This window comes from Chlamydotis macqueenii, chromosome Z (assembly GCF_036417535.1).
Source record: "Chlamydotis macqueenii isolate bChlMac1 chromosome Z, bChlMac1.mat, whole genome shotgun sequence".
In the NCBI taxonomy this organism is placed as follows: domain Eukaryota; kingdom Metazoa; phylum Chordata; class Aves; order Otidiformes; family Otididae; genus Chlamydotis; species Chlamydotis macqueenii.
In genome coordinates, this window is record NC_141593.1 from 59,276,706 (window position 1) to 59,299,679 (window position 22,974).

General features: G+C 34.7%; 1 protein-coding gene across 1 annotated transcript in view; it reads left to right on the forward strand.

Annotated features, from left to right (window-relative positions):
• The window catches only part of MAN2A1 (mannosidase alpha class 2A member 1), a 115,984-nt gene that overhangs the window by 54,748 nt on the left and 38,262 nt on the right, over positions 1-22,974 (forward strand). The window contains exons 10-12 of the mRNA XM_086769882.1: positions 505-690; positions 2,054-2,168; positions 4,349-4,416. Of these exons, the coding sequence (XP_086626008.1) occupies positions 505-690; positions 2,054-2,168; positions 4,349-4,416 (369 nt within the window). The remainder of the gene's footprint in view (positions 1-504; positions 691-2,053; positions 2,169-4,348; positions 4,417-22,974) is intronic.

Sequence of the window (22,974 nt, forward strand, 5' to 3'; positions counted from 1 at the left end):
ACTTTCAAAATCTTTAGGAGAATTAAGTTTACTTAAAAGGACAAATGGCAGAATACATATTATATAGACTGTAGAGATTAATATATTTTTAAAGATAATTGCGTTTATTTAATAAGTTGCTTTTAGAAATGGGAATTGTATCTCTCCTGGAAGGCTGTCTATTCTTGCTGTATCATTTTAAGATCGGATCTGTATACCTCACACATTTGTGAAAATGCTATGTTACTTTGTACTGTCATATTTTTATTTTAAAGTTCTGTTTTCCATCACTGAGGCCTTGCAGGAAGCTTACAGGGTGTACAACTAGTTGATGATGAAATGCAGCAGTGATTTTTAACTATTTGAAGCTAGAAACAGGCTTAAAAAGTACTAGATTAAGGTTTAAAGAACTCGGGGAACTAGGCATAAGGAAAGATGTAAAAACATCAGTTTGTTCTTCAGGTAAAAAATATGTTGGTTTTGCTTTTTGAACCTGTATAAATATTTAATTCTCTGCAATTCCAGGGCAGCTGAAATCCTCTACTCCTTGGCTTTGGTACAGTCCAGTAAATCAGAGAAGTCAAGTGTGTTTCCTTCAGTAGATAACTATAAATTGCTGACAGAAGCTAGGAGGAACCTTGGACTCTTTCAGCATCATGATGCTATTACAGGAACATCTAAAGATTGGGTAGTTGTGGATTATGGCACTAGGTAATTTTTTTATAAGTGTATGAACGTAAATCTTAATTTCCTTTTTTGCTTTTTTATCTCTGTTTCAGAGATAAAGATTACAATAGCTAGCAACATTCTCAGTACTGAAAAGAGAGAATTGGATCTTCATTTATGAATTATTTTTATCTTCTGAAGTAAGAATTTGATGTCCAGAAAAAATTTCTGATGTTTCAAAAGAAGCTAGGTAGACTCAATACTGAGATTTCTTTAATAACAGAACTATTATTTTCTGCATTAATTATTGTATAGCAGAACATTTTATATCTGCCTGTGCTAAGCAATGATCAAGAGACGTGCTAATTTAAGCATATATTCCTCAGAAAATCCCACACCCCCTGCCACCTACCTTTCTTCAATGTGGGAAATCTTGTTCATGTTGACAATCTTCTACTTAATTTTTCTGTTGTTGTTTATTGCTGTTTCATCTGGTGTGTAGTTCCTTTCTCAGTATTGACGAATTATTTAGCTAGCTACTTTGTGGAATTTTTTGAAAGGAGAGTGTGTGATATATGTATGTCTGTGTATGTAGATATATGCTTTAATTATGCATTTGTTTAGAAAATTGTTACATATTGAAATGTTAAGCACCAGTAAAATTAATTGAAGTAGATGATGGTGGATGGTTGATGGTAGACCATGTCCGTTAAATTACTGTTTTAAATGCCTGTAAGATACTTTCTCTGTTTAAATTACTGCATTAATGGCAAGTATTTTTAAATTCCATAAATCTGTTAATTTTTAATCTATTAAAGCATAGGCATAATCAAGGTATAAACATGTGCAGGGCACTTGGGTATGAGAGAGTGAAATAAAGGCTTTTTTAACTTACAAATAAAATGACACAGCTCTCTGTATTTAAGAATTTGTAAACCTTGTGTCAGTTGAAGCAATGGAAATAATGGTAATAATGTAAATTTTTGTATTTCTGATTGTTTTTCTAATTCTACTTAAAGATAACCTTGACTTTGTGACCAGTGTTTCAGGCTTGTCTCCACTATGCATACTGGAAAACAAACATATAGAACACAGACTTTCTTAAGATTAGCAAAAGTACTTGGTATTTTGAGGCTATGTGTTTTGTAGTGTATCAGTGGGGAGCAGATGTACCTCATTTTTGGTATGCAAGGTAGGAATATAATGAAGTTCAGACTGTCTCTGCATTTTGCAGTCTAGTCACCCATTGCAACTAACTGTTCTTAATTTCATGCTATATTGATGTTAAAAACTACATTTATTTTTCTGAATTCATACTTTTGAGTTCTTTAATCTTTTTTTTAATTTTGATATTATGACATTGAAAAAAACAACTGAAAATTAACTAAGGTTTTAAAATTTTTAACAGGCTTTTCCATTCAATAATGAACTTGAAGAAAGTGATAATTGACTCTGCTCATATTCTTATTCTAAAGGATAAAGGTGCTTATAATTATGATGCATCAAATCCATTTCTGAAGATGGTGAGTTCTCTTTCTTTATTTTCTCCAAAATTAGAATGTGAACTCTGCCTTTTTGATACAGTTTGTGTGGCATGGAAAAGTTAGAATGAAATTTGCTGCTAATACCTGCTCAAAAACCTGCTACTTAATACTGTTTATATTAATTGAATATATTGGAAAGTAAAAAGTGGGAACTTCAGCTGTTCGTGCTGAAAAAGACCCACACATCTATAGTAAATGAGCTGATTTTGTTCCACTTACACATCACCAGGTAGTAAAACCAGATGTTCTAATGTTCTTGTGGGTATAAATTTCTTGGTGACTTCAGTGACGTGCATAGAAGTGAATATAAAATGTATGCAGTCCTGTAATTTGACTTTGTTTAGTACTTAACAAGTGTAGGAAGTGAAAAATTTCCGTCTTGAACACAAGCCTAAGCTGAATTTGCAAAACCAGGTCTAGACAAGACCTTATGCTTTTTTTCCATAGCTGAAATTATTTAAAACAGGAGTCTAGCAATGATAAAGTCAGCAACAGATCCTCACCTATAACTTTGAGACCCATTTTACAGTGAAGAGCACTTTGAAGAAACACACTTGGTAATGCTGTTTTCTTTCTAAATTCTTGGTTTCTTCACTTTCGGAACTTACCTGGAGTAAAGAGTAAATGAGATGCTTTAATTTCTTTGTACATAAGCATAGCAGGATTAAGATAGTCTTTCTTATATGATTACCTCACACTTCCAGTCATGTATATTAAAAAAAAAAAAGTTAAAATAGTTCTCCAAACATTTAATGACTTTGATACTAATATATACGTGTGTGCTGTGTATGCATGCCTGTGAGTGTGTGCTATGCTGAGACAGTTGAGAAAGACAAATGAAGACTTTTAAGACTGAAAACAGCTATTGTCTTTGAGGTGTGAAGAAGCAAAAAACACATGGTAAGAGGAACAGAGCAAGAGACTATACTAGCATTCCAGTAGATAGTAGGTACAACCAGGGGAAAGTTGCCCTTCTTGAAGCCAGAAAAAAGGAAGTTGGAAATGAGATAATATGGAAGGATTCCAGAATGACACTGCACTGTGTTTCTGCTGCTCTTAATTATTAGATACCCACGAAAGCATAATGGTTTTCTTAGCTGATGACTGAATACTTTTTACGTCATGTGAGTTTTACAGACTCTGTTTTTAATAAAACAAAAACTGTGTTGCTTGGGAGGCAATACACTGAAAAACAGAAGAAACTTAGAGATCACTGAATGGTCCAACCAATAGGATGAGACCCAACCTGTGGAAGTAAAGCTGTGCAACCGTTGCACCATTCCTGTATATTAGTCTTCTTTCTTTGAGTGCAGAAGGAAAACTTTTACATAAGTGGCAGTAGTTCAATTTGGAAAACATTATTTTGGGGATGCTTTGGAGTATTCTGAGGAGCTCTGCACTTCAGTTGCAAAGCCTATAGTTGTCACCGTTACATGAACCGATAGGAAAGTAACAGTACATCAACAGCTTGGCTGTTCTCTTACATAAAGACTAACACAATGGTGACAGCAATGGCTTGTCACTACCTTTTCTCACTGGAAGTGAGCTGTGGGTCATAATGTATTTAAGAAAAGAGAGATACTAAAGAAAAATAAGAATTCATCAATATTGTTGAAACAGTTTTTCAGGTAGTTTATGTCACATGAAAATCACACATGCACACCAAGTAATGCTTTTTGATAATTTTCTCTGTGTGTAATATAAGGCAACGAAGACATCTAATAGAAAAGTAGACTCTAAATCCTTGTGATAAATACACAGGAGTGTGGAGTTTCAGAAAGTAAATTTAAAGCAAGCGAAAGTTAATAGAAGTATATGATTAGTATTTGCAAAATTTTAAGGAAATTGGCATTTATGATGTCTTGTATGCAAAAATGAAAACATGGGAGTGACAATTTGATAACAGCATCTAAATAGAGATGTTTAATGAAAGCAAAGATTTCTCAATGAATTAGTCAAAGCGAGCCTTTTTCTTTTCTGAATCTGAAGTACTTAGTTTATAAAATTTAGTGTTTCTTTGTGCTGTGTAATGTGCTAAAATACATGTTTATGGTATGACTAGCATAGTTTTGTACTTACAAAGTTCATATAATAGGCAAAGTTCATATACTATACATTTAAGTGTATTCAAAAGCAAATTGAAAGATGTTCTCTTGTAGGATGATATTCAGTCTTCCCAAGATTCTTTGCCACGCAAGACAGTTATAAAGCTGACATCGCAACCAAGGCAAGTAATTTATGTATTAGTGTCTGAGATTTTTTTTTAGCAATGTGTGATTTTCACTATCTAGTAGTTTTTGTTATTTCATTTTCCTAATTTCCTCTCACAATAAAGGTAAAATTAAAAAAAAAAACTGAAAAATTTTAAAAGGTAAAAATGTAGTCTGGCATATGATGCTAATAGTACTATGTCTTACTGAAAGAGGACACAGCACTTCAGAACTATAGAAGTTTCTCACATACCACTAATTCAACTGTGGGAAGTAAAGTAGTCTGTTTATGATGTGCTTTTACAGCATTGTAATCCTTAATAAATTATGCTTGAGAGCAGCAGTAGAAAATTCTAATTAAACATAGTTACAACTGACTCAGTTAACACTGTGAGCGAAACCTTTGTTTTTATAAGGCCTAAAAATCGCAATATATAAATGCTAGATTGTCTTTAAAATTCAAGTAGAAGATAAACTAGGACACTGTTTTCTCTTAACTCCAACTTTCCATTGTATTAAGAGAGCCTACCTCTTCATTTATATGTGGTTCTGGAGTTGAAACTGACTTCATGCTGTCCCCATGAACATTCAGTATTCAACCGGAAGTAACTTAAACATTCATTCAAAGTCAGCTAATCCAAATAAAGTGAATAAGACATATTCATATGAGAGCTGTTATGTGTGTAAACCAAGTAATACAAGTTTTTTGCTTATAAACCAGAAGACTTAAGATTTATTTAAAAATTAGTTATTGCTATTCTTGCTGATGTTAGTGTTTAGTTTCTCTAGTTCTAGCAAATCTTACTTGCCTAATTCGTGGAGGTGTCAGACTATTAATTAGACTAACTGCTGTTAAAAAATTCTAATCAAATTCTTTGAAAAAATGAACAAAGTTTAGTCCTTGTGAGCTTTTGGGGGAAGCTGTCTTCAGTCTTCTAAATTTAAATGTGTGTATGTGTATCTGTAGTTTTAATGTAGGCTTGTCTCTAGAGCAGTCATGTAGACATACATACTATTTTTTTTTTTTTTTAATAAAAAGGAGTTTATTCTTTTATTGGAGTGCTAGGTAGGTGCTAATAGATTATACTGAACTTGTCCAGAATAGTAAAAAAAACTCAGATACCTAGCTATTTATTTAACTAAGATCTTTCAAAATATCCCCTCAAATATCTTCACTGGGAGAGGATGGTATATATTATATTTGAACACTTGGCTGGAGGGAAATTATAACATAGATCTTCTTTGCCATTTGAGGATAGCTTTTGTTTTCCTTGCCTAGGTTAGCTGTTGAAATTTCCCCCATGCCATTTCCATCCCCTGAAATGCCCTTTGTATCCACTGTTCCACTTTTCTCTCTTTATAGTACCCTGAGTAAGTTTTTCTGCTTTTGGTGTTTATGCATTTCAGGCATCTGCTTTATTTTTTTTCTCTCTTAGTTGTATATTTAAGTAGATGCGTATGTAAAGGTTTTCTATTTTAAATATAATATTATCCTAGCAGCCTTTTCCAGCTGTTCTTTAAACTTGTCTTAACTTACAAAGAAGATAACAGTGGTAGATAATTGATAATTTTAACGTGTCTGGTATTGTTAAGATAGTCATATAAGATTGTCGTAGTTCAGCCCCGATCGGGACCAGACTACAGTCTCTCTCTCGCTCCCCCCACCCTCCGAGAGAACAGGGGGAGATGATATAAGAAAAACGGCTCAAGGTTTGAGATAAGGACGGGGAGAAATCCTTAAAGTTACCGTCACGGGCAAAACAGAGTCGACTTGGGGAAAACTATTCATTTATTTCTAAAATTAGCAGGAGAATGAGACAGGGAACAAGATAACCTCCCCCCACCCCTCCCTCTTCCCGGGCTTAACATTATCTCTACTGCCTTCCCCTCCCGAGCGGCACAGGGGGGGAAAAGGGAATGGGGGTTGCGGTCAGTTTATCACGCGTTGTTTTACGCCGCTGTATCATTGTCAGGGGAAGAACTCCTCGCATTCCTCCTCTGCTCCAGCGTGGGGTCCCTCCCACGGGCCACAGTCCTTCGTGAAACTGCTCCGGCGTGGGTCATCTCTTCCACGGGGTGCAGTCCCTCTAGAACAGCTGTCCCAGCGGGCCCTCCACGGGCCACAGCCTCCTTCAGGCCTCCACCTGCTCTGGCGTGGGGTCCTCCACGGGCTGCAGGTGGATCTCTGCCCCTCCGTGGACCTCCATGGGCTGCAGGGGGACAACCCGCTCCACCATGGTCTTCACCACGAGTTGCAGAGGAATCTTGGCCAGGAGCCATATTACTCCTCCCCCTCCTTCTTCACTGACCTTGGCGTCTGCAGCCGTTCCTCACAACAGGCTGGCAGACGCCTCTCAGGATCCTTTTTACATCTTATTCACTTCTCATCTCCTCTCCACTTCTTGCAGCCAGGCCGGGCCGAGTTGGGCCCAGTCGGCTGCCTGGTGGGAGGCCAGAGGGTGAGGCCTGCAAGGCCCATGAGGCTCATGCCTCCCCCTCTCTGCCCCTGCTCAGCTGCTTCACATCTTCTCCCCTTTTTTTTCTGTTTTCCCCTACTTAAATATGTTATCGCAGAGGCGTTATCATGGGACATTCTGCTACCAATTGGCTCGGCCTTGGCCAGCAGTGGGTCCGCCCTAGGCCCGGCCGAGTCCACTGAACAAAGGGGAGCGACTTCTAGCAGTTTCCTACAGAAGCTACCACCTTAGGCCCCCCTCACTAACAAAACCAGAACAAAGATGCAGTTCATGTTCCAAAGAGTATGTAATCAGAAGTATGGGAGGTTAGAATAAAGAGGAAAAAAAAATGTGACGGATAAGGGGAGGACAAAGATTACAAAGGAATATTGATATTGTTGCCTGAAAACCTGCTTTTTGTAATGACTTCCTGTTTGGAAACCCTTTCAAAGTAATGCTTAAGTGCACACTGTTTCATGTTTCCTTTGTTGTTAAAATTTTCATTTGAATATCAATATATTCAATTATTTTCTCTTTTAAAAATGAACTTAGTGTTTCTAGGCTTTTAACTTTACCTCTGGTTGTAGTCTGAATCTCCACTAGTATTATTACCATTGTGAAAAGTAGTATGTAAGCTGAGACAGTAATTTTTGCTTGAATCTAGTATGTGAAAGTTATGATGATGCATCTTAGTTTTCTAGGTAACTAGTACAAGTGTGAAATATTAATTTCAGTAGAACCTTAAAGTCAACTTGGTAAATTTATCAGTAAGGATGAGTGTGCTTAAACTTCGGAGTTTGAAGCTTCTAAGACAGAGACTGATTTTCATTTCAAATTTTGAGGTGTCAGCAGATTGAAAATACTGATTCTCATTAAAAATTTATTATTTGTTAATGCTTTGTTCATAATAGTCTTTATTGTTCGTGTCTGCAGCATGAAATCTCTAGATTTCTTTTTGCTGATATGTTCTAATATATTATTATTATGTAGGATAGAAATTAAGTCAATGTAACTGGCAAGGTGTTACTTTCTTTAATTGGCTGAATACTAAGCATTTTATAGTTTTGCATTTCCATGTCAAGGTTTTTAAAGATAGCTGTATTGTCAATTGATTATTCTTATAAAAGTTTTTTTCGTATCACCTATAAATTTAGAGGAGCACTGCTGATTGGAAGCTCATAAGGTTTTTTCATCTGATAATTACTCAATCATTTTCCTTTTTTTCCCCTATTTTCCTAAGTTTATACTGTCGATTTAAAATCTACTTTTCAACGGGGAAGTAGTTTGCAGTATGTTTTTGCCTCTCTCATCCAGCCTTCCTTTTTGATGTTTTTTAGTTGTGGTCTCTTCACTGCCTGTAAAAGTTGTGGTCCGCAGTGAAAACTGATCATGTAAACTGTACAGAAGCACTACTACAACTTGATTACATAGAAAAAAAGAAAAGAGGGGAAAAAAATATCTTTCAGTAGTCATTGTTCTAGTATGAAGTAGGTCCAGTTTGTTGTGTAGTTGAGACATATCTTTCAGACTACTCCTACAGAGGTGCCACTCGGTAGTATATTGTGGTATGATTTCCCCTCCACCTATGCATCTCTTCTCTGTAGTGCTCTGTTGCCATCTTTTTATGAATCTGTAGTTTTATATCTTAAGTTATGTTAATTTCAATGAAACAGGTATGTAGAGTATTTTAAATCTTACTGTGACTCTACCACCTTAGAACAAGTAAGTCTTATGATCAGGCTTTTGGGTACTGAAGTTATGGCGTATTTGATTACACTAAACCCCTTTTAACTGATAAATGTAGTTACATACTTTTAAAAAAAAAGTCACTTCCAGCTGTAAAACAAAGCTTTCATAAGGTGATATCCCAGTAGATATGGAACTACTTTTGTCTTGTTCTGAAATTAAGAATTATTACAGTGTGTCTTGGAGACAAAGCCCATGACTGTGCTGATAAATTGGATACTGCATCGTACTTCTGTGAGAGTCCTGTCCTTTTATGTAATCATTGCTTCTTGGGAATAGTCTGCCAGAGGTCACACTTCCCAGATGGCACACCCCGTGCACTCAATGGACTTGAGGGGGCAGTTTGACCCTCTTGCCACCGTGCAGTTTAAGCTTTCATCTGTTGATGAGGGGTATGTTGACAGTGTGAATGGCAAGATTTCCTAGCTGTTTCTATTTACAGTGTTTCCTGGAGACAGCATTACAGGGGAATGTGACACATGACCAAATAACTGAAATGGCTGCCTGTACCAACTTGGATTTTGTAGTAGTATTGTTTAGCACAACGTGGTGAATCTAGGAGTGAGTGAGACCTAACAGTATCAATCATACTTTCCCCTCACTCCGCCCCCACCTCTTTTTTTTCTTTTTTTTTTTTTCCCCCTACTTCTGAACTTTATGTCTGCTGGAGAGTTTCAGTACTGAGCTCCATTGCACTCCACAAGCATGGTGTAAGGCATCCCATCTGAACTGAAGATACTACGATACTGCAAGATTTAAAAAAATAATTTATTTAGGATAATTTCTCGTGCTAACCCAACAGTACCTACAATTTGCCCACAAATTACTTTTGTCAGCTAATCATAGAGGAATGGTATGATATTCTTCTTATCAGGCTAGTTTAATAACTTAGCAGATACATTTTCCACTAGTTGAAATATTCACATTGTCTAGGTGATTAATTCTGAGTAGGATACACAGTAATCAATGCTTTCTTCAAAGGTCTGTCAAAGCACCAAGCAGTTTAGTGACATCCACCTTATAAAAGAAAGTTTTGTTTTTTCGAATAGAGGATACAAAATTCTCGGTTGTTATCCTTACTTCAATATCTATGAGCAGCTTCTGGCATAAAGTTGTAATTAACAAGGTTTTTAGCATAAGTTGTGTTCATCCTGTTAGGTCCAAAATCTGTGCTCTTTTTTGAGAAACGAAATTCTAATTTACCTTTAAGATTTTGCAAGCTGGTTACCTTTTCAAAAATTCACTTGACAGGTGTGCTCACTGCTTTCTCAACACGGTACTATAATTTAGAAATTAAAGCTATGTTATTAAGTTTAATTTGTGATTAAGAATAACGTACAAAGGTCAAATTCTTGGTGGAGCAGTGTGTATGTTACTGTATTTGTTTGGAAGATGACAGCAAGGATAACTTGGTCTGAGAAGGAAACTTTGTTGGTGTGATATGCCAAAAGGGAAAGCTGTCCTGATGATGTGGAACAATTGATTAAAGCTTCCCACAAAAGGAACTGTATCTTTCTGAGTTTAGAAGGTGACTGGAATGAGGTAATATTTTAATATTCTCATTTGGCAGCTTTAACTGTGGTGCTGGTGGGTTTTGTTGGGTGTTTTTTGTTGGGTTTTTTTTTTATTTTTTATTATTTTGTGTTGCCCATGTTGGTACAGTCAATCTAAATAGTTGTCCAATGTAATTAAAAGGAGAGGATGCTCTGACAGCATCTGACATTTTAATAATATACATTTTAATTACCTTGTATGCTTGCATGAATTCCAAGGTGTATGTATTTCTAGTTCTATTCTGAAACAGTTTAAAAAAAAAAAAAAGGCAGTTGAAAAAAGGATATTTTCAATTATTAATGAGGGGAAAAATAAACAGGAAAGAATACAGTAGCATTTAAAATGAGGCCAAAAATACTTGTGGTCGTTTATACATTGTTAATAAGCGCACTTACTCCTCAGGGGAGGGAAAAAAAAAAAAAAAAAACAAAGCCAAACCAATGATTTTAGGTTTTTATTGGATGAAATAGTGATAGCAATATGCAAAACCTTATGATATTTTTCTTGAAGTGAAAGCTCTGTATTAGTAACTTCAAGGGAGTTGAACGGTCATTTAATTTAGGACTCTTATGTTAAGAAACGCTTAATTAAGCGCTGGTATTCTCAGCACAGTAGTGCAAGTAGTTAAAAAAATAGAAAACTTTGAAATTATACATGGAGAGCTGCACTTTTAGTTTCCGGTACCATGGCTGCTTTTGCTGAATACAGCCTTACGATTTTTGGAAAATTACTTTAAAGTGTTAACCTCAGTGTTCAGCTGCCTGATGAATTTACTAGATTTCAGGTGACATGTAGCTGCCATGAACATGTTCTGTTTGTAGTAAACTCAAGGTCATTTTGACTAAATTGAATGAGTGCTTTAAAAGTATTCTCCCTCTTGATTTTCGTGATGGAAGAGCTGTTGCAAAGGCAGTGAAATGCTTGATTGACATGGGGTAAATCAGGCATTTGAATCCTGAAATATCAGTTAATGTGAACTTGGAATAAATATTTCAGTAAAAGTCATTCTGGCAAAAGTGGTTACTTCAAAATGAACAAAACCAAAAGCAGGATACATTCATTCTGCTTTATAGGTGGAAGTTAGCTGTGCAACTGCCTTTATGACCAAAACAAGCAAATTCTGCGTTGACAGGGTCTAATGGGAGAGGAAGTGAGAGGCATAAAAGAGTTCACAGCACCTTGATCTCTTAATCCTACTCTTTCTGTAAGGTCAGAGCAGTTTTTCAGATATTTACGTTGTTATTGTGCGAGTTTTCTACTTCTTGTGTTAATTACACGGTGTGCAGGCTTATCCCAGGACTCCCTGTGCTGGCAGTTGACATTTCACTGAAAGGTTATCTGGCAACTCTGAAAACAAAACAACAAATAATCTAAGGGACAAATGTCTGTTTTGATGTAAGGGATAGCTCTTTAAAACTGAACTATGATTTGGGTTTTTTTGAGTTATTATAAGTTTTCATTATTAAGAAGAAAAAAGCAGCTTTGATTTGCAATCAATTGTACTCCAAAGCTTTATGTGGAATCTTTATTTTTCAAAACTTAGTTTTGATTGTCAGGCTTTTGAATTCAAGTTGTTCTAAAAGTTGTTAAATTTCAAACTTTTAGTTATTACTTTTTCAATTTATAAAAGTTTTAAAAATCAAACTTTGTTCAGTTTTTGGTCTGTCTTGTTGATAAACCAATGACAGTCTGTTCTAAATATTTTTGTTTACTGAGTGTCATTGAAATTGCAGTTGCAAAATTAAACCAGTGAGTTGATACAGTTCGTAGCATTTGTAGAATCTACAGTTTCTCAAAACTGCACAAATTTAGTATTCAGTTCAATGCACAGAATTTCAACAGTTTTTATGGGGATTTGCACAACTAGTGCAATCAGATTGTGAAGGTGTTTGATGCTTCAGTTGCTATGAAAAATTGTAATATTAAAATGAAAAATCTCACAGTTAAGTGCTACAAGAAATTTCTTGGTTCCTCTAAAAACACTGTTTGTAATGGAAATGTCATATGAAATGCAGAGAGAATAGATTAACGAAAAATACTTTGAGGGAAGGAAAATACCTGGGTTTGTTTTACAAAAACAAAGAAGTGATCATGATCAAGAAATATGCTAGTAAAGAACTGAATACAACTGAAGGACCTGCATTGTGTGTATGTACTTGTTTAAGCAATTTTGGAAGTAGAAGATACACATTTTCAGTATATTTGTGTATTATTTCCTTTTTTTTCCAGGCACTGGCCCCTTCAGCCTTTTTACTGGAGTTGCTTTGAGGCAATACTGTAGTTAGTACAAGCCTCTCAAGGCACAGACTGAAGTGATATGGCATACTTAAAGTCTTTCTGCTCTTCTGAACCAGATTTTTTTTCCCTTCTAAATGCAGATTTATAAAGCCTGCACTACAAGAGGAACAAGGAAAGGATTTTAGTGAAGGTACTTCCTGATCCTGAAAAAGTCAGGGGGCTTCAAGCCCATCTTGGACTTCAGAACACCTCACAACCTTGTGGTAAAAGAAAAATTTAAACTAGTGCCTTTGGATTTAATCCTTTTATCCTTAATTGGAGAGTAGTTGTGTGCTCCAGATTAGGATATGTGTGCCACTACAATCCATCCAAATCATAGGAAGTATGTGTATCTGGCATATGTAGTAGGTACATAACATTTTAAAAGTCTTGTCTTAGGTTGATGTTGGTTTTTTTGTGTTCTCCAAATTTATAGTTCTTGCTGTGCTGTTGTCTGTGTTTATCGTGAATGCTGTTTTCTTGAGGGTGTTCCATGGTTTGTTCCTGAGAAAGGCACGCAAAAGTCCTGTTTCCTGTGAGAGTAGGATGGAATATGTACATAAGGTCTGCCTAATCCCCTGCCTTTTGCATGAGCAATGGATATTATAAGGATACATTTGTAGAGCTATAGAAAGAAAATTGATAGGAGTGTGTGTGAGTGAGTTCTCTCTTGTTTATTAAAGAATCTAAAGTTTGACTTTGGGTTTGTTGTTAGGAAGGGCATTCCTGGAGTGATTCACAATTCTGAAATGTCAAGCTAAGGTAATGTTGCAGGTTTTTTAAAGCATAGTATCCTTGTTTTTAGTTATGTTAACCAGAACTGTCAGCCATTGCTACTTTTAGAAAGAATGTGTAATTTTACATTCTATTTGTAAACTGCACGTTTAATTTCCTCTTCAAATGCTATTGTAATCATAGCATAATTCTTTTTTGTGTTAGTTAAAACTATACTGAATTCTTGTGAATTTACTTATTTATTTATTGTAACTCTTTTTTGTTTCTTGCTGTCTCCTGTTTGATTTTATAACAAAAAGCTGATCTGTGGATAATAGATTCTATTTCAAAATTGTTTTTATACCTTACGAAAGCAACAAAAATTTATATTCTGTGCTTGTAGTTTCAAGTATTAGATTCCTACTAATTCTTCTCCAGGATTTTTTATTTTTTTAATAAAATGGAAAAGATAACTTATTTAGGAAGAGTAAAAAATCTTAGGTTTTGTTCATATATGATAATATTTGCTTATATATACTCAAGATTATTATTCTATTCTATAATAAACAGTTTAATTGGATTATAAGAGCTGCTGCTTAGATATAAGTTGATTTTGTTTCTTTTTCTTTTCTTTTTTTTTTTTTTTTTTACATCTGTGACAGTATTGATAGTCCCAAATTAGGATTCTTAAATTTACAAGAAGCTTAGCTGGAGAGGATAATATTAGCATTACTTATCTTATCCAATTAAGTAAGCTGAAAAATCTCTGTAGACATTAGCCAGTGAATGAAGAGCACCTTGGGAAGGTATCAAATGTCATTTTGGGGAGAATTTGCTTTTTTCAGATTATATAGAGGACAACTGTTTGCTTAACTTCTATTTTTATTAATCAACCTATATTCCCACTGCCCAAATTTCATGTTTACATCTGACAATATATCTGAGACTGCAGCTCTTTAATCATAAGGTTTTCCTCACAAAGGACTTTTCTAATTAATAAAATGTCTAGGATTATATAGTTGAGAATGCTAATGGTTTCAGCATCTACTGTATCTCAGAGGGAGATGTACATTGCAGCTGTAGCAATTATTGAAACTAAGTGTTTTAATATAATTAGGTGTGTTGATGGACAGTTAAAGCACACTTTCACTGTAGTTTCATTTTGTGCTGTGAGCTTAACTTGATACAGCTTTTTGTGAAGGTTCGTTCTCATAATGTATAGACGAAATTAAAAAAAAAAAGCAAAAAAAAACCAAAAAAAACCCCCAAAACAAAAAAAAAAACAAAAAAAAAACCACCAAAAAAGAAAAAAAAAAACCAAAAAACAAACACTAACCCAAACAGAAATATTGAAATAGATCTGATAATCTTTCTTTAAACCTGGAAAGCAAAAAATCAGACTTGGCATCATGTTTTAATTCCACACTTTCATTTAATTTCTAGTCAGTTTGTTGTAGATGCATTTTTGCTGATGCTACCTTCACTCAGTTAATAGATAGACTTACTGGTTGCCTAGCTGTTACTTAAATGTTCATTGATAAATGTTGGATATCACATATTATTCAACTTACATGCTTTCGTATCCATCTGAGCAGGTTGGAGGGTTTTTGTGCAAAGTGAGGCCAAAAACAAGCAAGAAATTCTTTAGTTCATCTTAAAATCACAAATTGTTGTCTATTTGTATCAATCGTGCTAATAGAGTACAATGTAAATAGATTATAAAATTTGAAGTTATAGTGGGAACAAACAGTCTATATAGAATTAGAGTTTAATACTCTTATTAGAGTTTAATACTCTTACTAAACTGGAGCAAATATTTCATAGTCAAAGAATGAAAATGAAGCAGGCAAGTAGAAGTGTTACACACCCCATGGAGAAATAATGTGAGGACTAAACAAATAGACATTAATGAAGCAGAGAGAGACTAGGCGTTACAGAAAGCCAGGTTGAGAGGGTTACTTGTATGATGTCAGAGGCAATTTTGCTTTTGGATAATTTAAATGTAGGTGTTCTGTGTAAAATACAGAAAGTGATGAAGGCTTCATCAAAAATATGGTATTTAGTTTTAGAAAGCATACTTTGAGAGATAAGACTTTGAGGAAGATTAACAGGAAAGCAAGAGTATTAAGTTGAAGAAAGCAACCAAAGAGGTTTTAAAAGAGTATAATCTGTTTAGTTTGAAAAGACCAATAATGAGGAATGTAAATCTATAAATACATACAGGTTCGTTACAGAGAATCAGTTTTATTATACTTGCAGTGGAAAAAAAGGAAGACATAATTGGAAGAAATGTTGTTTAATGTAAAGTAATTAAAAATGTAATTATATATTCAAGCAAAATGGGTGCTTGAGCTGCAGAAAACAGTATAAACAGTTTTGGATTCTTGAAGAGTAGTGATTGCAGCATTTGTCAAGGGTTGTCCTGCTGAATTCTCATTCTGGTTAAGAGGTGAAACTACAGCGACCTTCTAGTCCACTTTTTAAATTAGTATCTAAATTTACCTTTTGTTTCTTGAATTTAGTCTTGAGAGTTGTAGCAAAACAGCATATTTTGCAATACCCAGCATGACCTAAGGTTATAGGCTAGTCTGGTTTGTGCATACTGTCTTTTTTTTGACCAACTGGAATAAATGAGAAAAGTGGACTGGTTTAAGGCATACAAGACCTTCCAGTGACCTGAAATGTTTCCTGATGTTTATATGAGAACTAGTTTCTCTAATGAGAGAACAACTCTGCTTACAACTGCTCTCCCTAATGCGCAAGCACGGCAATTTATGCTCAGTTTGTTACACAGGCAAAAGGAATTTCCTATTTAGGTTAAAAAGGGTTTTTTTTCTGCTGAAAAACGTTGTTGTGATGGTTGGCCGATCTGCTATAAAAGGAAGTTTCTGTGTCACTTTTGACAAAAGAGCTGTTTTTTAACTCTTTTACACATGAAATGTTTGCAGAGTAATAATTTATTTTAATTGTTTTTACTGTGGGTAGCTAGGTTTCTGATGAGGTGAGAAGTGTTGACTAGAGTATAACTACTTATATTAGTAGCAACAGATCAGTTTTCTATAGGAATGCAAAGGTCAAGATATTTCCTAATTGGAAAAATTTGGATTTTCCCTCCACCTTCCACCTCCATATGGGTAGCATGTATAGTGTATGTATGTGTGTGTATCCAGTTATATTTACAAAAGAAATATCCTAACTCACTAACATAGTGTTTCTGATTTTACATGGTTTGACTTAGAAGTGTATTTTTCCTTCTGGGAAAACAAAAAACAAATCCTGGCGTAGAGTTATTCCATCGTATAGGTATAACTGACTTTGCTGCCTTTCTGCATATGAACTAGGAGGAAAATTACTTTTGGATTAATGAACAAAAATGCATGTGTATCTCTTCAAAAATTCCTCAGGGGCTTATGGGCTTTTAAACTCAAAATTAACTGTACAAATTGATTTCCACATTTTTTCCTTATTTTTTGTAGGATTTGCCACTATTAAAACAAAGGTGTGAGCCAAATGTCATTGATAATATTTCAAGATACACAGAGGTTTAGAGTTCAGTTAAATAATATGCAAAAAAGTACAATTTGTATGAAATCAGGAGAACTTTTTACATTTCAGAAATATTCAGAGGAGGAAATGAGGATGCTTTTAAAAAATACTTGCAGAGTGAAATTTTCTTTAAAACAAGCATGAATCAGACTTGAATACCTTCAGAAACTGGATTGGTCACGTTATTTTAATGCATGAGATTTTGAATTACTTTGTCCAAAACTTTATCTGTTAACTTTCTTGCTGTATAAATTTTGAATGTGATTGAAAGGTGTCTTGAAATGGTGTAAAACATATAGTTCCTACAGCTCAATTTAGTAAACAATAGAACAGTTGTAGAAAACAGCATTCATCTGCTGGCAGTGGGAGTGTCACAATAATGAGCCTGCACAATTAGCTTTTAATTAGTCTTGTTCCTAAAGGAATATTAAAAACATGGCTTGAGATATTAGAAAATGTCTAATTTTTGTAGAACTAGAGAAGCAGCATGACCAGATGATTTCAGATGATATCTTGCATCCTTTTTTTTTTTTTTAAAAAAAAAAAATTAAGTTGATTAAAGGACGCTTCAAGTTGTATATATGGCATTTATATAGCATTTATTTTCAGAACAATTACTTTGTAGACTCTTCATCTTTAGTAATTTGTAGTAGAAATGCATGAGAACTTGGCCAGATGTGGAAAAAAGTGGATATGGGGACTTGTACTTAAAGTGTCACTTTCATCATACTTTTGACTAAGGACACTTTGACTCTTCTGTGAGAAACCATAAGAGCTTTAAACAGAACTAAGTAACTTGATACAACTATTTTTTTAACCAACTGTTTTAAGTAAATACTCAGCAGAGTTTTTCATCTTCAGGAAAAGGAATTCTTATGATCAGTTTTGTTTAAAGTTGTTTTTTTTTTTTTTCCCTGGCCCTCTAAAGCAAGGAGACAGCTTTTAAAATAACATGCAAGTCATTTTTGTGGTCTAGTTATCTTTAGTTTTATTCTGTATTAAAAAATGGAGGAAAAGGAGTGTCTGGTACACTTTCTTGGACTTCAATGCAAGAATCATGGAAGTCTTTTTTCTTCAGGGGATGTTGTACCTGTTTGCAATGTACAGATAAATATCTGGTTTAAGTATATGACCTTAGCTCTCTGTGTTCCATTTACTGCCATTCCCAAAGATGTGGACCACCCTGGGCCTGTGTAGTGTCAATTCACGTAATTTTTTAGGAATCTAGCCTTTTTTTTTTTTTTTTCCTTTTAATTAGGTTTCCAACATATTGGAAGAAGTCACATAATTCAAATTTTTAATGGTATTTTTGGCAGCTACCATGCCAGAGCTTTAGACAGTTTAAATACTAATCCTCAGTTCATTTCCACCTCATACACATCATGTTTACTAATTTAACAGTGTTACTGCCTACTCACTCTTCTCACATCTTTAAAACTATTTTTTTTTTTTGCATATTTTCAGATATGAAACAGTTTTGATTTTCTCCTGGCCACCTGTTTGATGTCTAGGGAGTTTTTATTGTTTTATTGTCCCAGTGAGGTGGCTTTGTTTAGAGAGTTTCAGTTTTGTTTAGAATTCTAAAATCAGTCCATCAGCTGCTAAGATCTCAGAATACCTTTATAGTTAATTCTCATTTCCAACATGCCACTCTGTCTCTTCTGGTGACTTTTAATATATGTAGAGTTACTTTGATTCCTCTTTTTTTAGGGCTTAAAGCATTTAAATATGTATTCATTATTTTTTCCCTCCCTTTCACTATTGCTCCCCCCCCGATCCCTCCTGACGTTTCAGGGGAACTTATGTGCTTCTGTTTGCTCTTTTTTTGTTCTTCAGTGGAAGACCATTAATATAGTAAATCATTTGGATTTGTGGCTTGTATATTTTCTAAGTTCTTGTAGCAGTTTGCATTTTTCACTACTTAGCTGTTTTTTAGCTTAGCCTCTGTAACAGAAGACTAAGAAACTAACCAGCTTCAAAGGTGCTGTTCGTGTAACTTTGCATTGAAATTGTGCTTATGTGCCCAGAGAACTGGCTCTAGTGAGTTAAAATGGCAAATGCTCTAATCTATCTGCAATGGTTTGTCAGAGAGGTTCTAGCAAAATTGATGAGGCTGAGCTAGAGTGCCTCAAGGCTCAAAGGAAACTTGAATAAAGGTCCTCCACCAAGTGATGAAAGCTACTGTCTGAAGGTGTCATGAGTCCAAGTGTCTTGAAGAGGTGATCTTGTGAATAATCATTTGTAACTGATGATCCTCTGACATATACTAGTAATGAGTTCTGGTTTCTCACTTTAGTTGAATGCATCCCTTGTAAAGACAGCATTGAATGAACTTCAAAAGAAAATGATAATTGTGTTGCAGGTAGTACTAGTAAATCATGTTTTGCCTGTGAATATAGCTACACCAGTTTACATGTTTTCTTGACAATTTAATGAAGCAAGTATTTAAAAGAAGAATGAGGGGTGGCTTTTTTTTGGCTGTGACTGAAAATGTTTCACAGTAAGTTAAATCTTTATTATAGGAAAGGCTAGTCAAAATATTCTTTGATATCTTGAATATACGTGTTTCATAGAAGGGTTTCTTAATGACATATGGTAGGTTATATAGGGAAAATTATCCATTTTCCTCCATCCCAGCCAAAACCAGGACATCACATTTGCATGAATAAAAAATACTTGTTCTGGGTTTCAGAAACCCAGGAAAGTATGGGGTAAAAAAATTAAAGGTAAGTCTTTCCAAAAATGTCTGAAAAGCAGGTGGCAGGATTTGTTTTTCTGAAATTGCAAATATTGGCACATCAGAGATGCATCCAATTTAGGATTAAGAGCTTAAATCTGCACCTGTTTCTCTCATTTTTTGAGGGGCTGAGAGCAGTTTACTCCTGCTCTCAGAGCACAGATGGAATGCATGCTCTCTGTGTGAGTAAATTAACTGTGGTTTTATCTGTAGAAAGTTATATTAATTCCTTTTGTTTCAAGACATATTTATTGAAGTTCTTCGATTTCTTGAGCAATTGAAAGAAAGCATGGCTGACACCTGGCCATAATGATGTTTCTAAAGTGAAATATTTCAGGTAAAATTTTTCATCTGAATTTTACCAGTAGGCATTAAAACCCCTCTTCCTTTATTTGGAAAAAAGATGGGAGCTTTTCTAGTTTTCTTGGTGCTTTGCTGAAGACCAGTGATCTGAACAATGAAAGGAAAATAATCACTTGTTGCTTCTTAAAGACAGTAATATCATGTTTTGTGTAATGTATTAAGCAGTTTTACTTTACATTTGTGGATGACATTCTTTGTAATGATACAGCATAAGTGAATTCTAGCTCTTTTGTTTCATGTAGAATTTAAAATAGTTATAGTGGCATGTTATTTAAGAGTGGGAGTTGAAAGGTACTTCAGAAGTAATGTGATTTAATTACAGTAGTCAGTTCTTTTATATATGCACAGGAATTATATCTTACTGAATATAAATACTTCAGTCCTGCTGAAATAAAATTTCAAAACAAAATACTAACATCTAGGCAAAATTCTTGTATTTCAACTGCTGAAAATCTGCCCTGTCAGTACTGACTTCATCTGTCTGCCTTATTACTCTGCGTACACATAATGCGCTTACAATATGTTTGCATTCACAAAGTTATAAAACATATGTGCCTTGGTACAACAAGAACTTCGTTTTATCCAAATATATATATATAAAAAAAGTAGTCTAGTGAAATATAATTATAATATGGCATGTCTTTTGTCATGGGTAAATTTGTGATGGAACTAATTAACGTTTTGAAACATGTTTATATCAATGTGAAGGTGAATAAAGTTTCAGGAAATATTTTGATATTAGTATGTTCTTTCTTTGGCCAATAATTTAAATTTAATGAGGATATATAGCATTACTGAAAATTAATTGTATGCATAAGCTAGCATTTTACTTGGAGGCATAAGAATTGAGGAATCCCACTGGAGAAAAGAATAAATAAAAGATTTTTGTAATGTTTTGGATGGATGAGTGATTTCTTCTGAGCTTTGATGTTGGATCATCTCTGAGGTCTGTATTATTTCTGACACCGTTCTTACACTGTTCTTTCAGAGTATATGAGGAGTTCTTAGTGTTTTACTAATTTTTGGGTTTGTCTTCCTACTTTTTGAGCAGTCTAGGCTGAGAGTAGTGTTGGTTTAGTTTGGTTTTAATTCCACAGTTGTTATAAAATCTATGTTAAAGTTTCAATTAAAATCTTATCCGAAAGGAAGACATCTTCAGTTAAGCAGAAGCGTAAAATGACCTACTGAAGTCTAGGGGTGGCTCTCACAAAGTCTTGCACAAGTTCTTAAAGATTCCGAAAGCTGACCAAGAATATGGTTAACTGTTGTGTTGCCTAGTAATTTAGGAGTCTTCAACACAAAACAGGGCAAAAAAGAGCATCCCAAAGTGCTTTTGGTTGTGCTAGAAGGCAACTGACCACAGTTAGATGCACAAATATGCAAGGAAAATAATTGTTATGCACCAAAGTTGTTATTTAACAATACTTCAGCACAGGAGTCTTCATCTAAAGAGTTAAAAAGAAAACAGTTTTTACTGGAAGCTCATTCTATTTATGGCAGGTAATCCAAAGGTTCTTAGTAGAAAAAGCTGATATAGCCTCTGATTTTAGTTTATTCAACTAATGAGAACTTGGAGTTGACCTTTCGTACTGATTGTGAGGTAATAGGGCAGCAGTGAAGGGCTATGAAATTGAAGATGAACAGCCCAAGTTTGCAGAAAAAAAAAAAAGAGGAAGCCAATGGAAAGATAAGGGGAAAATGGTAGCCTGGTTAATGTTCATAAGCATTCTAAGTATCTGTAGAGCAAAACTGCATTTGTTAAAATTAATATTGCAAAAAAAAATCAGGGGGCTGGATGGAAGAAGAATTAGGTGAGATTTTTTTCAGCGGTATGGAGAAGAAGGGAAAATTTTCCTTGCGTGGCTGTATTGCATTCATAATTTAGTGGTGACTTAACTTTGTCTCTCTGACTTTACACTAAAATTGTGTAGAAGTCCTCTCTCTCAGAATAGAAAGAAGAGAAATTTGTACTTCCTTATTAACTCTAAGTAGTTTGCTGTTGCCTCTGCAATTGTGCTGTTGCATTATTTCCAAAGTATCATCTCAGCAGTTTGTTCATTGCCTGCCAGACTCTGTGGTGCCAGGAAGACCTCACTGTCCTCTGGCATGTTTGTGCAGGAGGGCTACCCTCAGTCTGTTTAGAGCTAATATTGGAAAAGAGAAAAAGAAAAGATTAAAGGATTTGGCTCTGTAAGTCATTTGTTAGCAAGACCTTAGTTGTACTGTAGGGCCAGGCTAGCAAATAATGGAGCACAGAGCATCTAAATATATGAGTAAGGAACTTAGAAGACTTACAGTCAGCATGTGAGATTATGGAAAGAGGTTCAAGCTACAGGTAATGTTTAGGTCAAAGACCTGAGTGACAGAATGAGGTTTCTAGTTTAGGTGCAAGGAGACAATTCTAGATGAAACAATTTGGTCTGTGAAGGTGAAATTCAATTTGAAGTTTAAGATGTGAAAGGAAAAGAAAGAAAACTACTGAAAAAACCCTGAGGAATCTGCACAGGAAACGGAGCAGAAAATGAGGAGAATCTACTTAGAAGAAATGCTAAAGGAATGATTAGATAAATAACATGGATATCATGGAAACTGATGAAAGACAGGGTTTCATAAAGAAGTAAACTGTGTTTTACAGTGGGAAGGGTCAAGGAGGTTGAAGATAGTATATTCATTCTTCTGTGTATCTCAGAAGTTGTTCAAAGTTTTGGCAAGAACATTTATCATTGTTAAAGGCAATTTTTGTAAAGGATGAAATAAACAGAGGGAAACTTCAGGAAACAGTTGTAAACAGTGCTTCCTTTGAGCTTGGAAAAGACAAGAAGTACCATGATAGTCCTACAGATGCATGAGGCACAGATGTTCCAGTTTGATTCTATTTTTCTATACTTTACAATATACAAAGTGTAATTAAAAAATTATATAGGCTAATACAGTTGGTCTATTGAGTTTCAGGGATGATTCTTTTGATTAGTACGTAATCTGTGTTCAGATAGGAGAACAGACATAACATTACATAAAAATCAGTTATTCTATACGTACTTAACAAAAATATTTCAATGTATATGCAGACAGTTGCCATAGAGAATTTTGGTAAATTATAATTTAAAAATTCTTGGACTTTCCCTTCTAGCAGAGAGAAACTAGTTGCTTTAAAGAATATATATCAGATGTATATATGTACA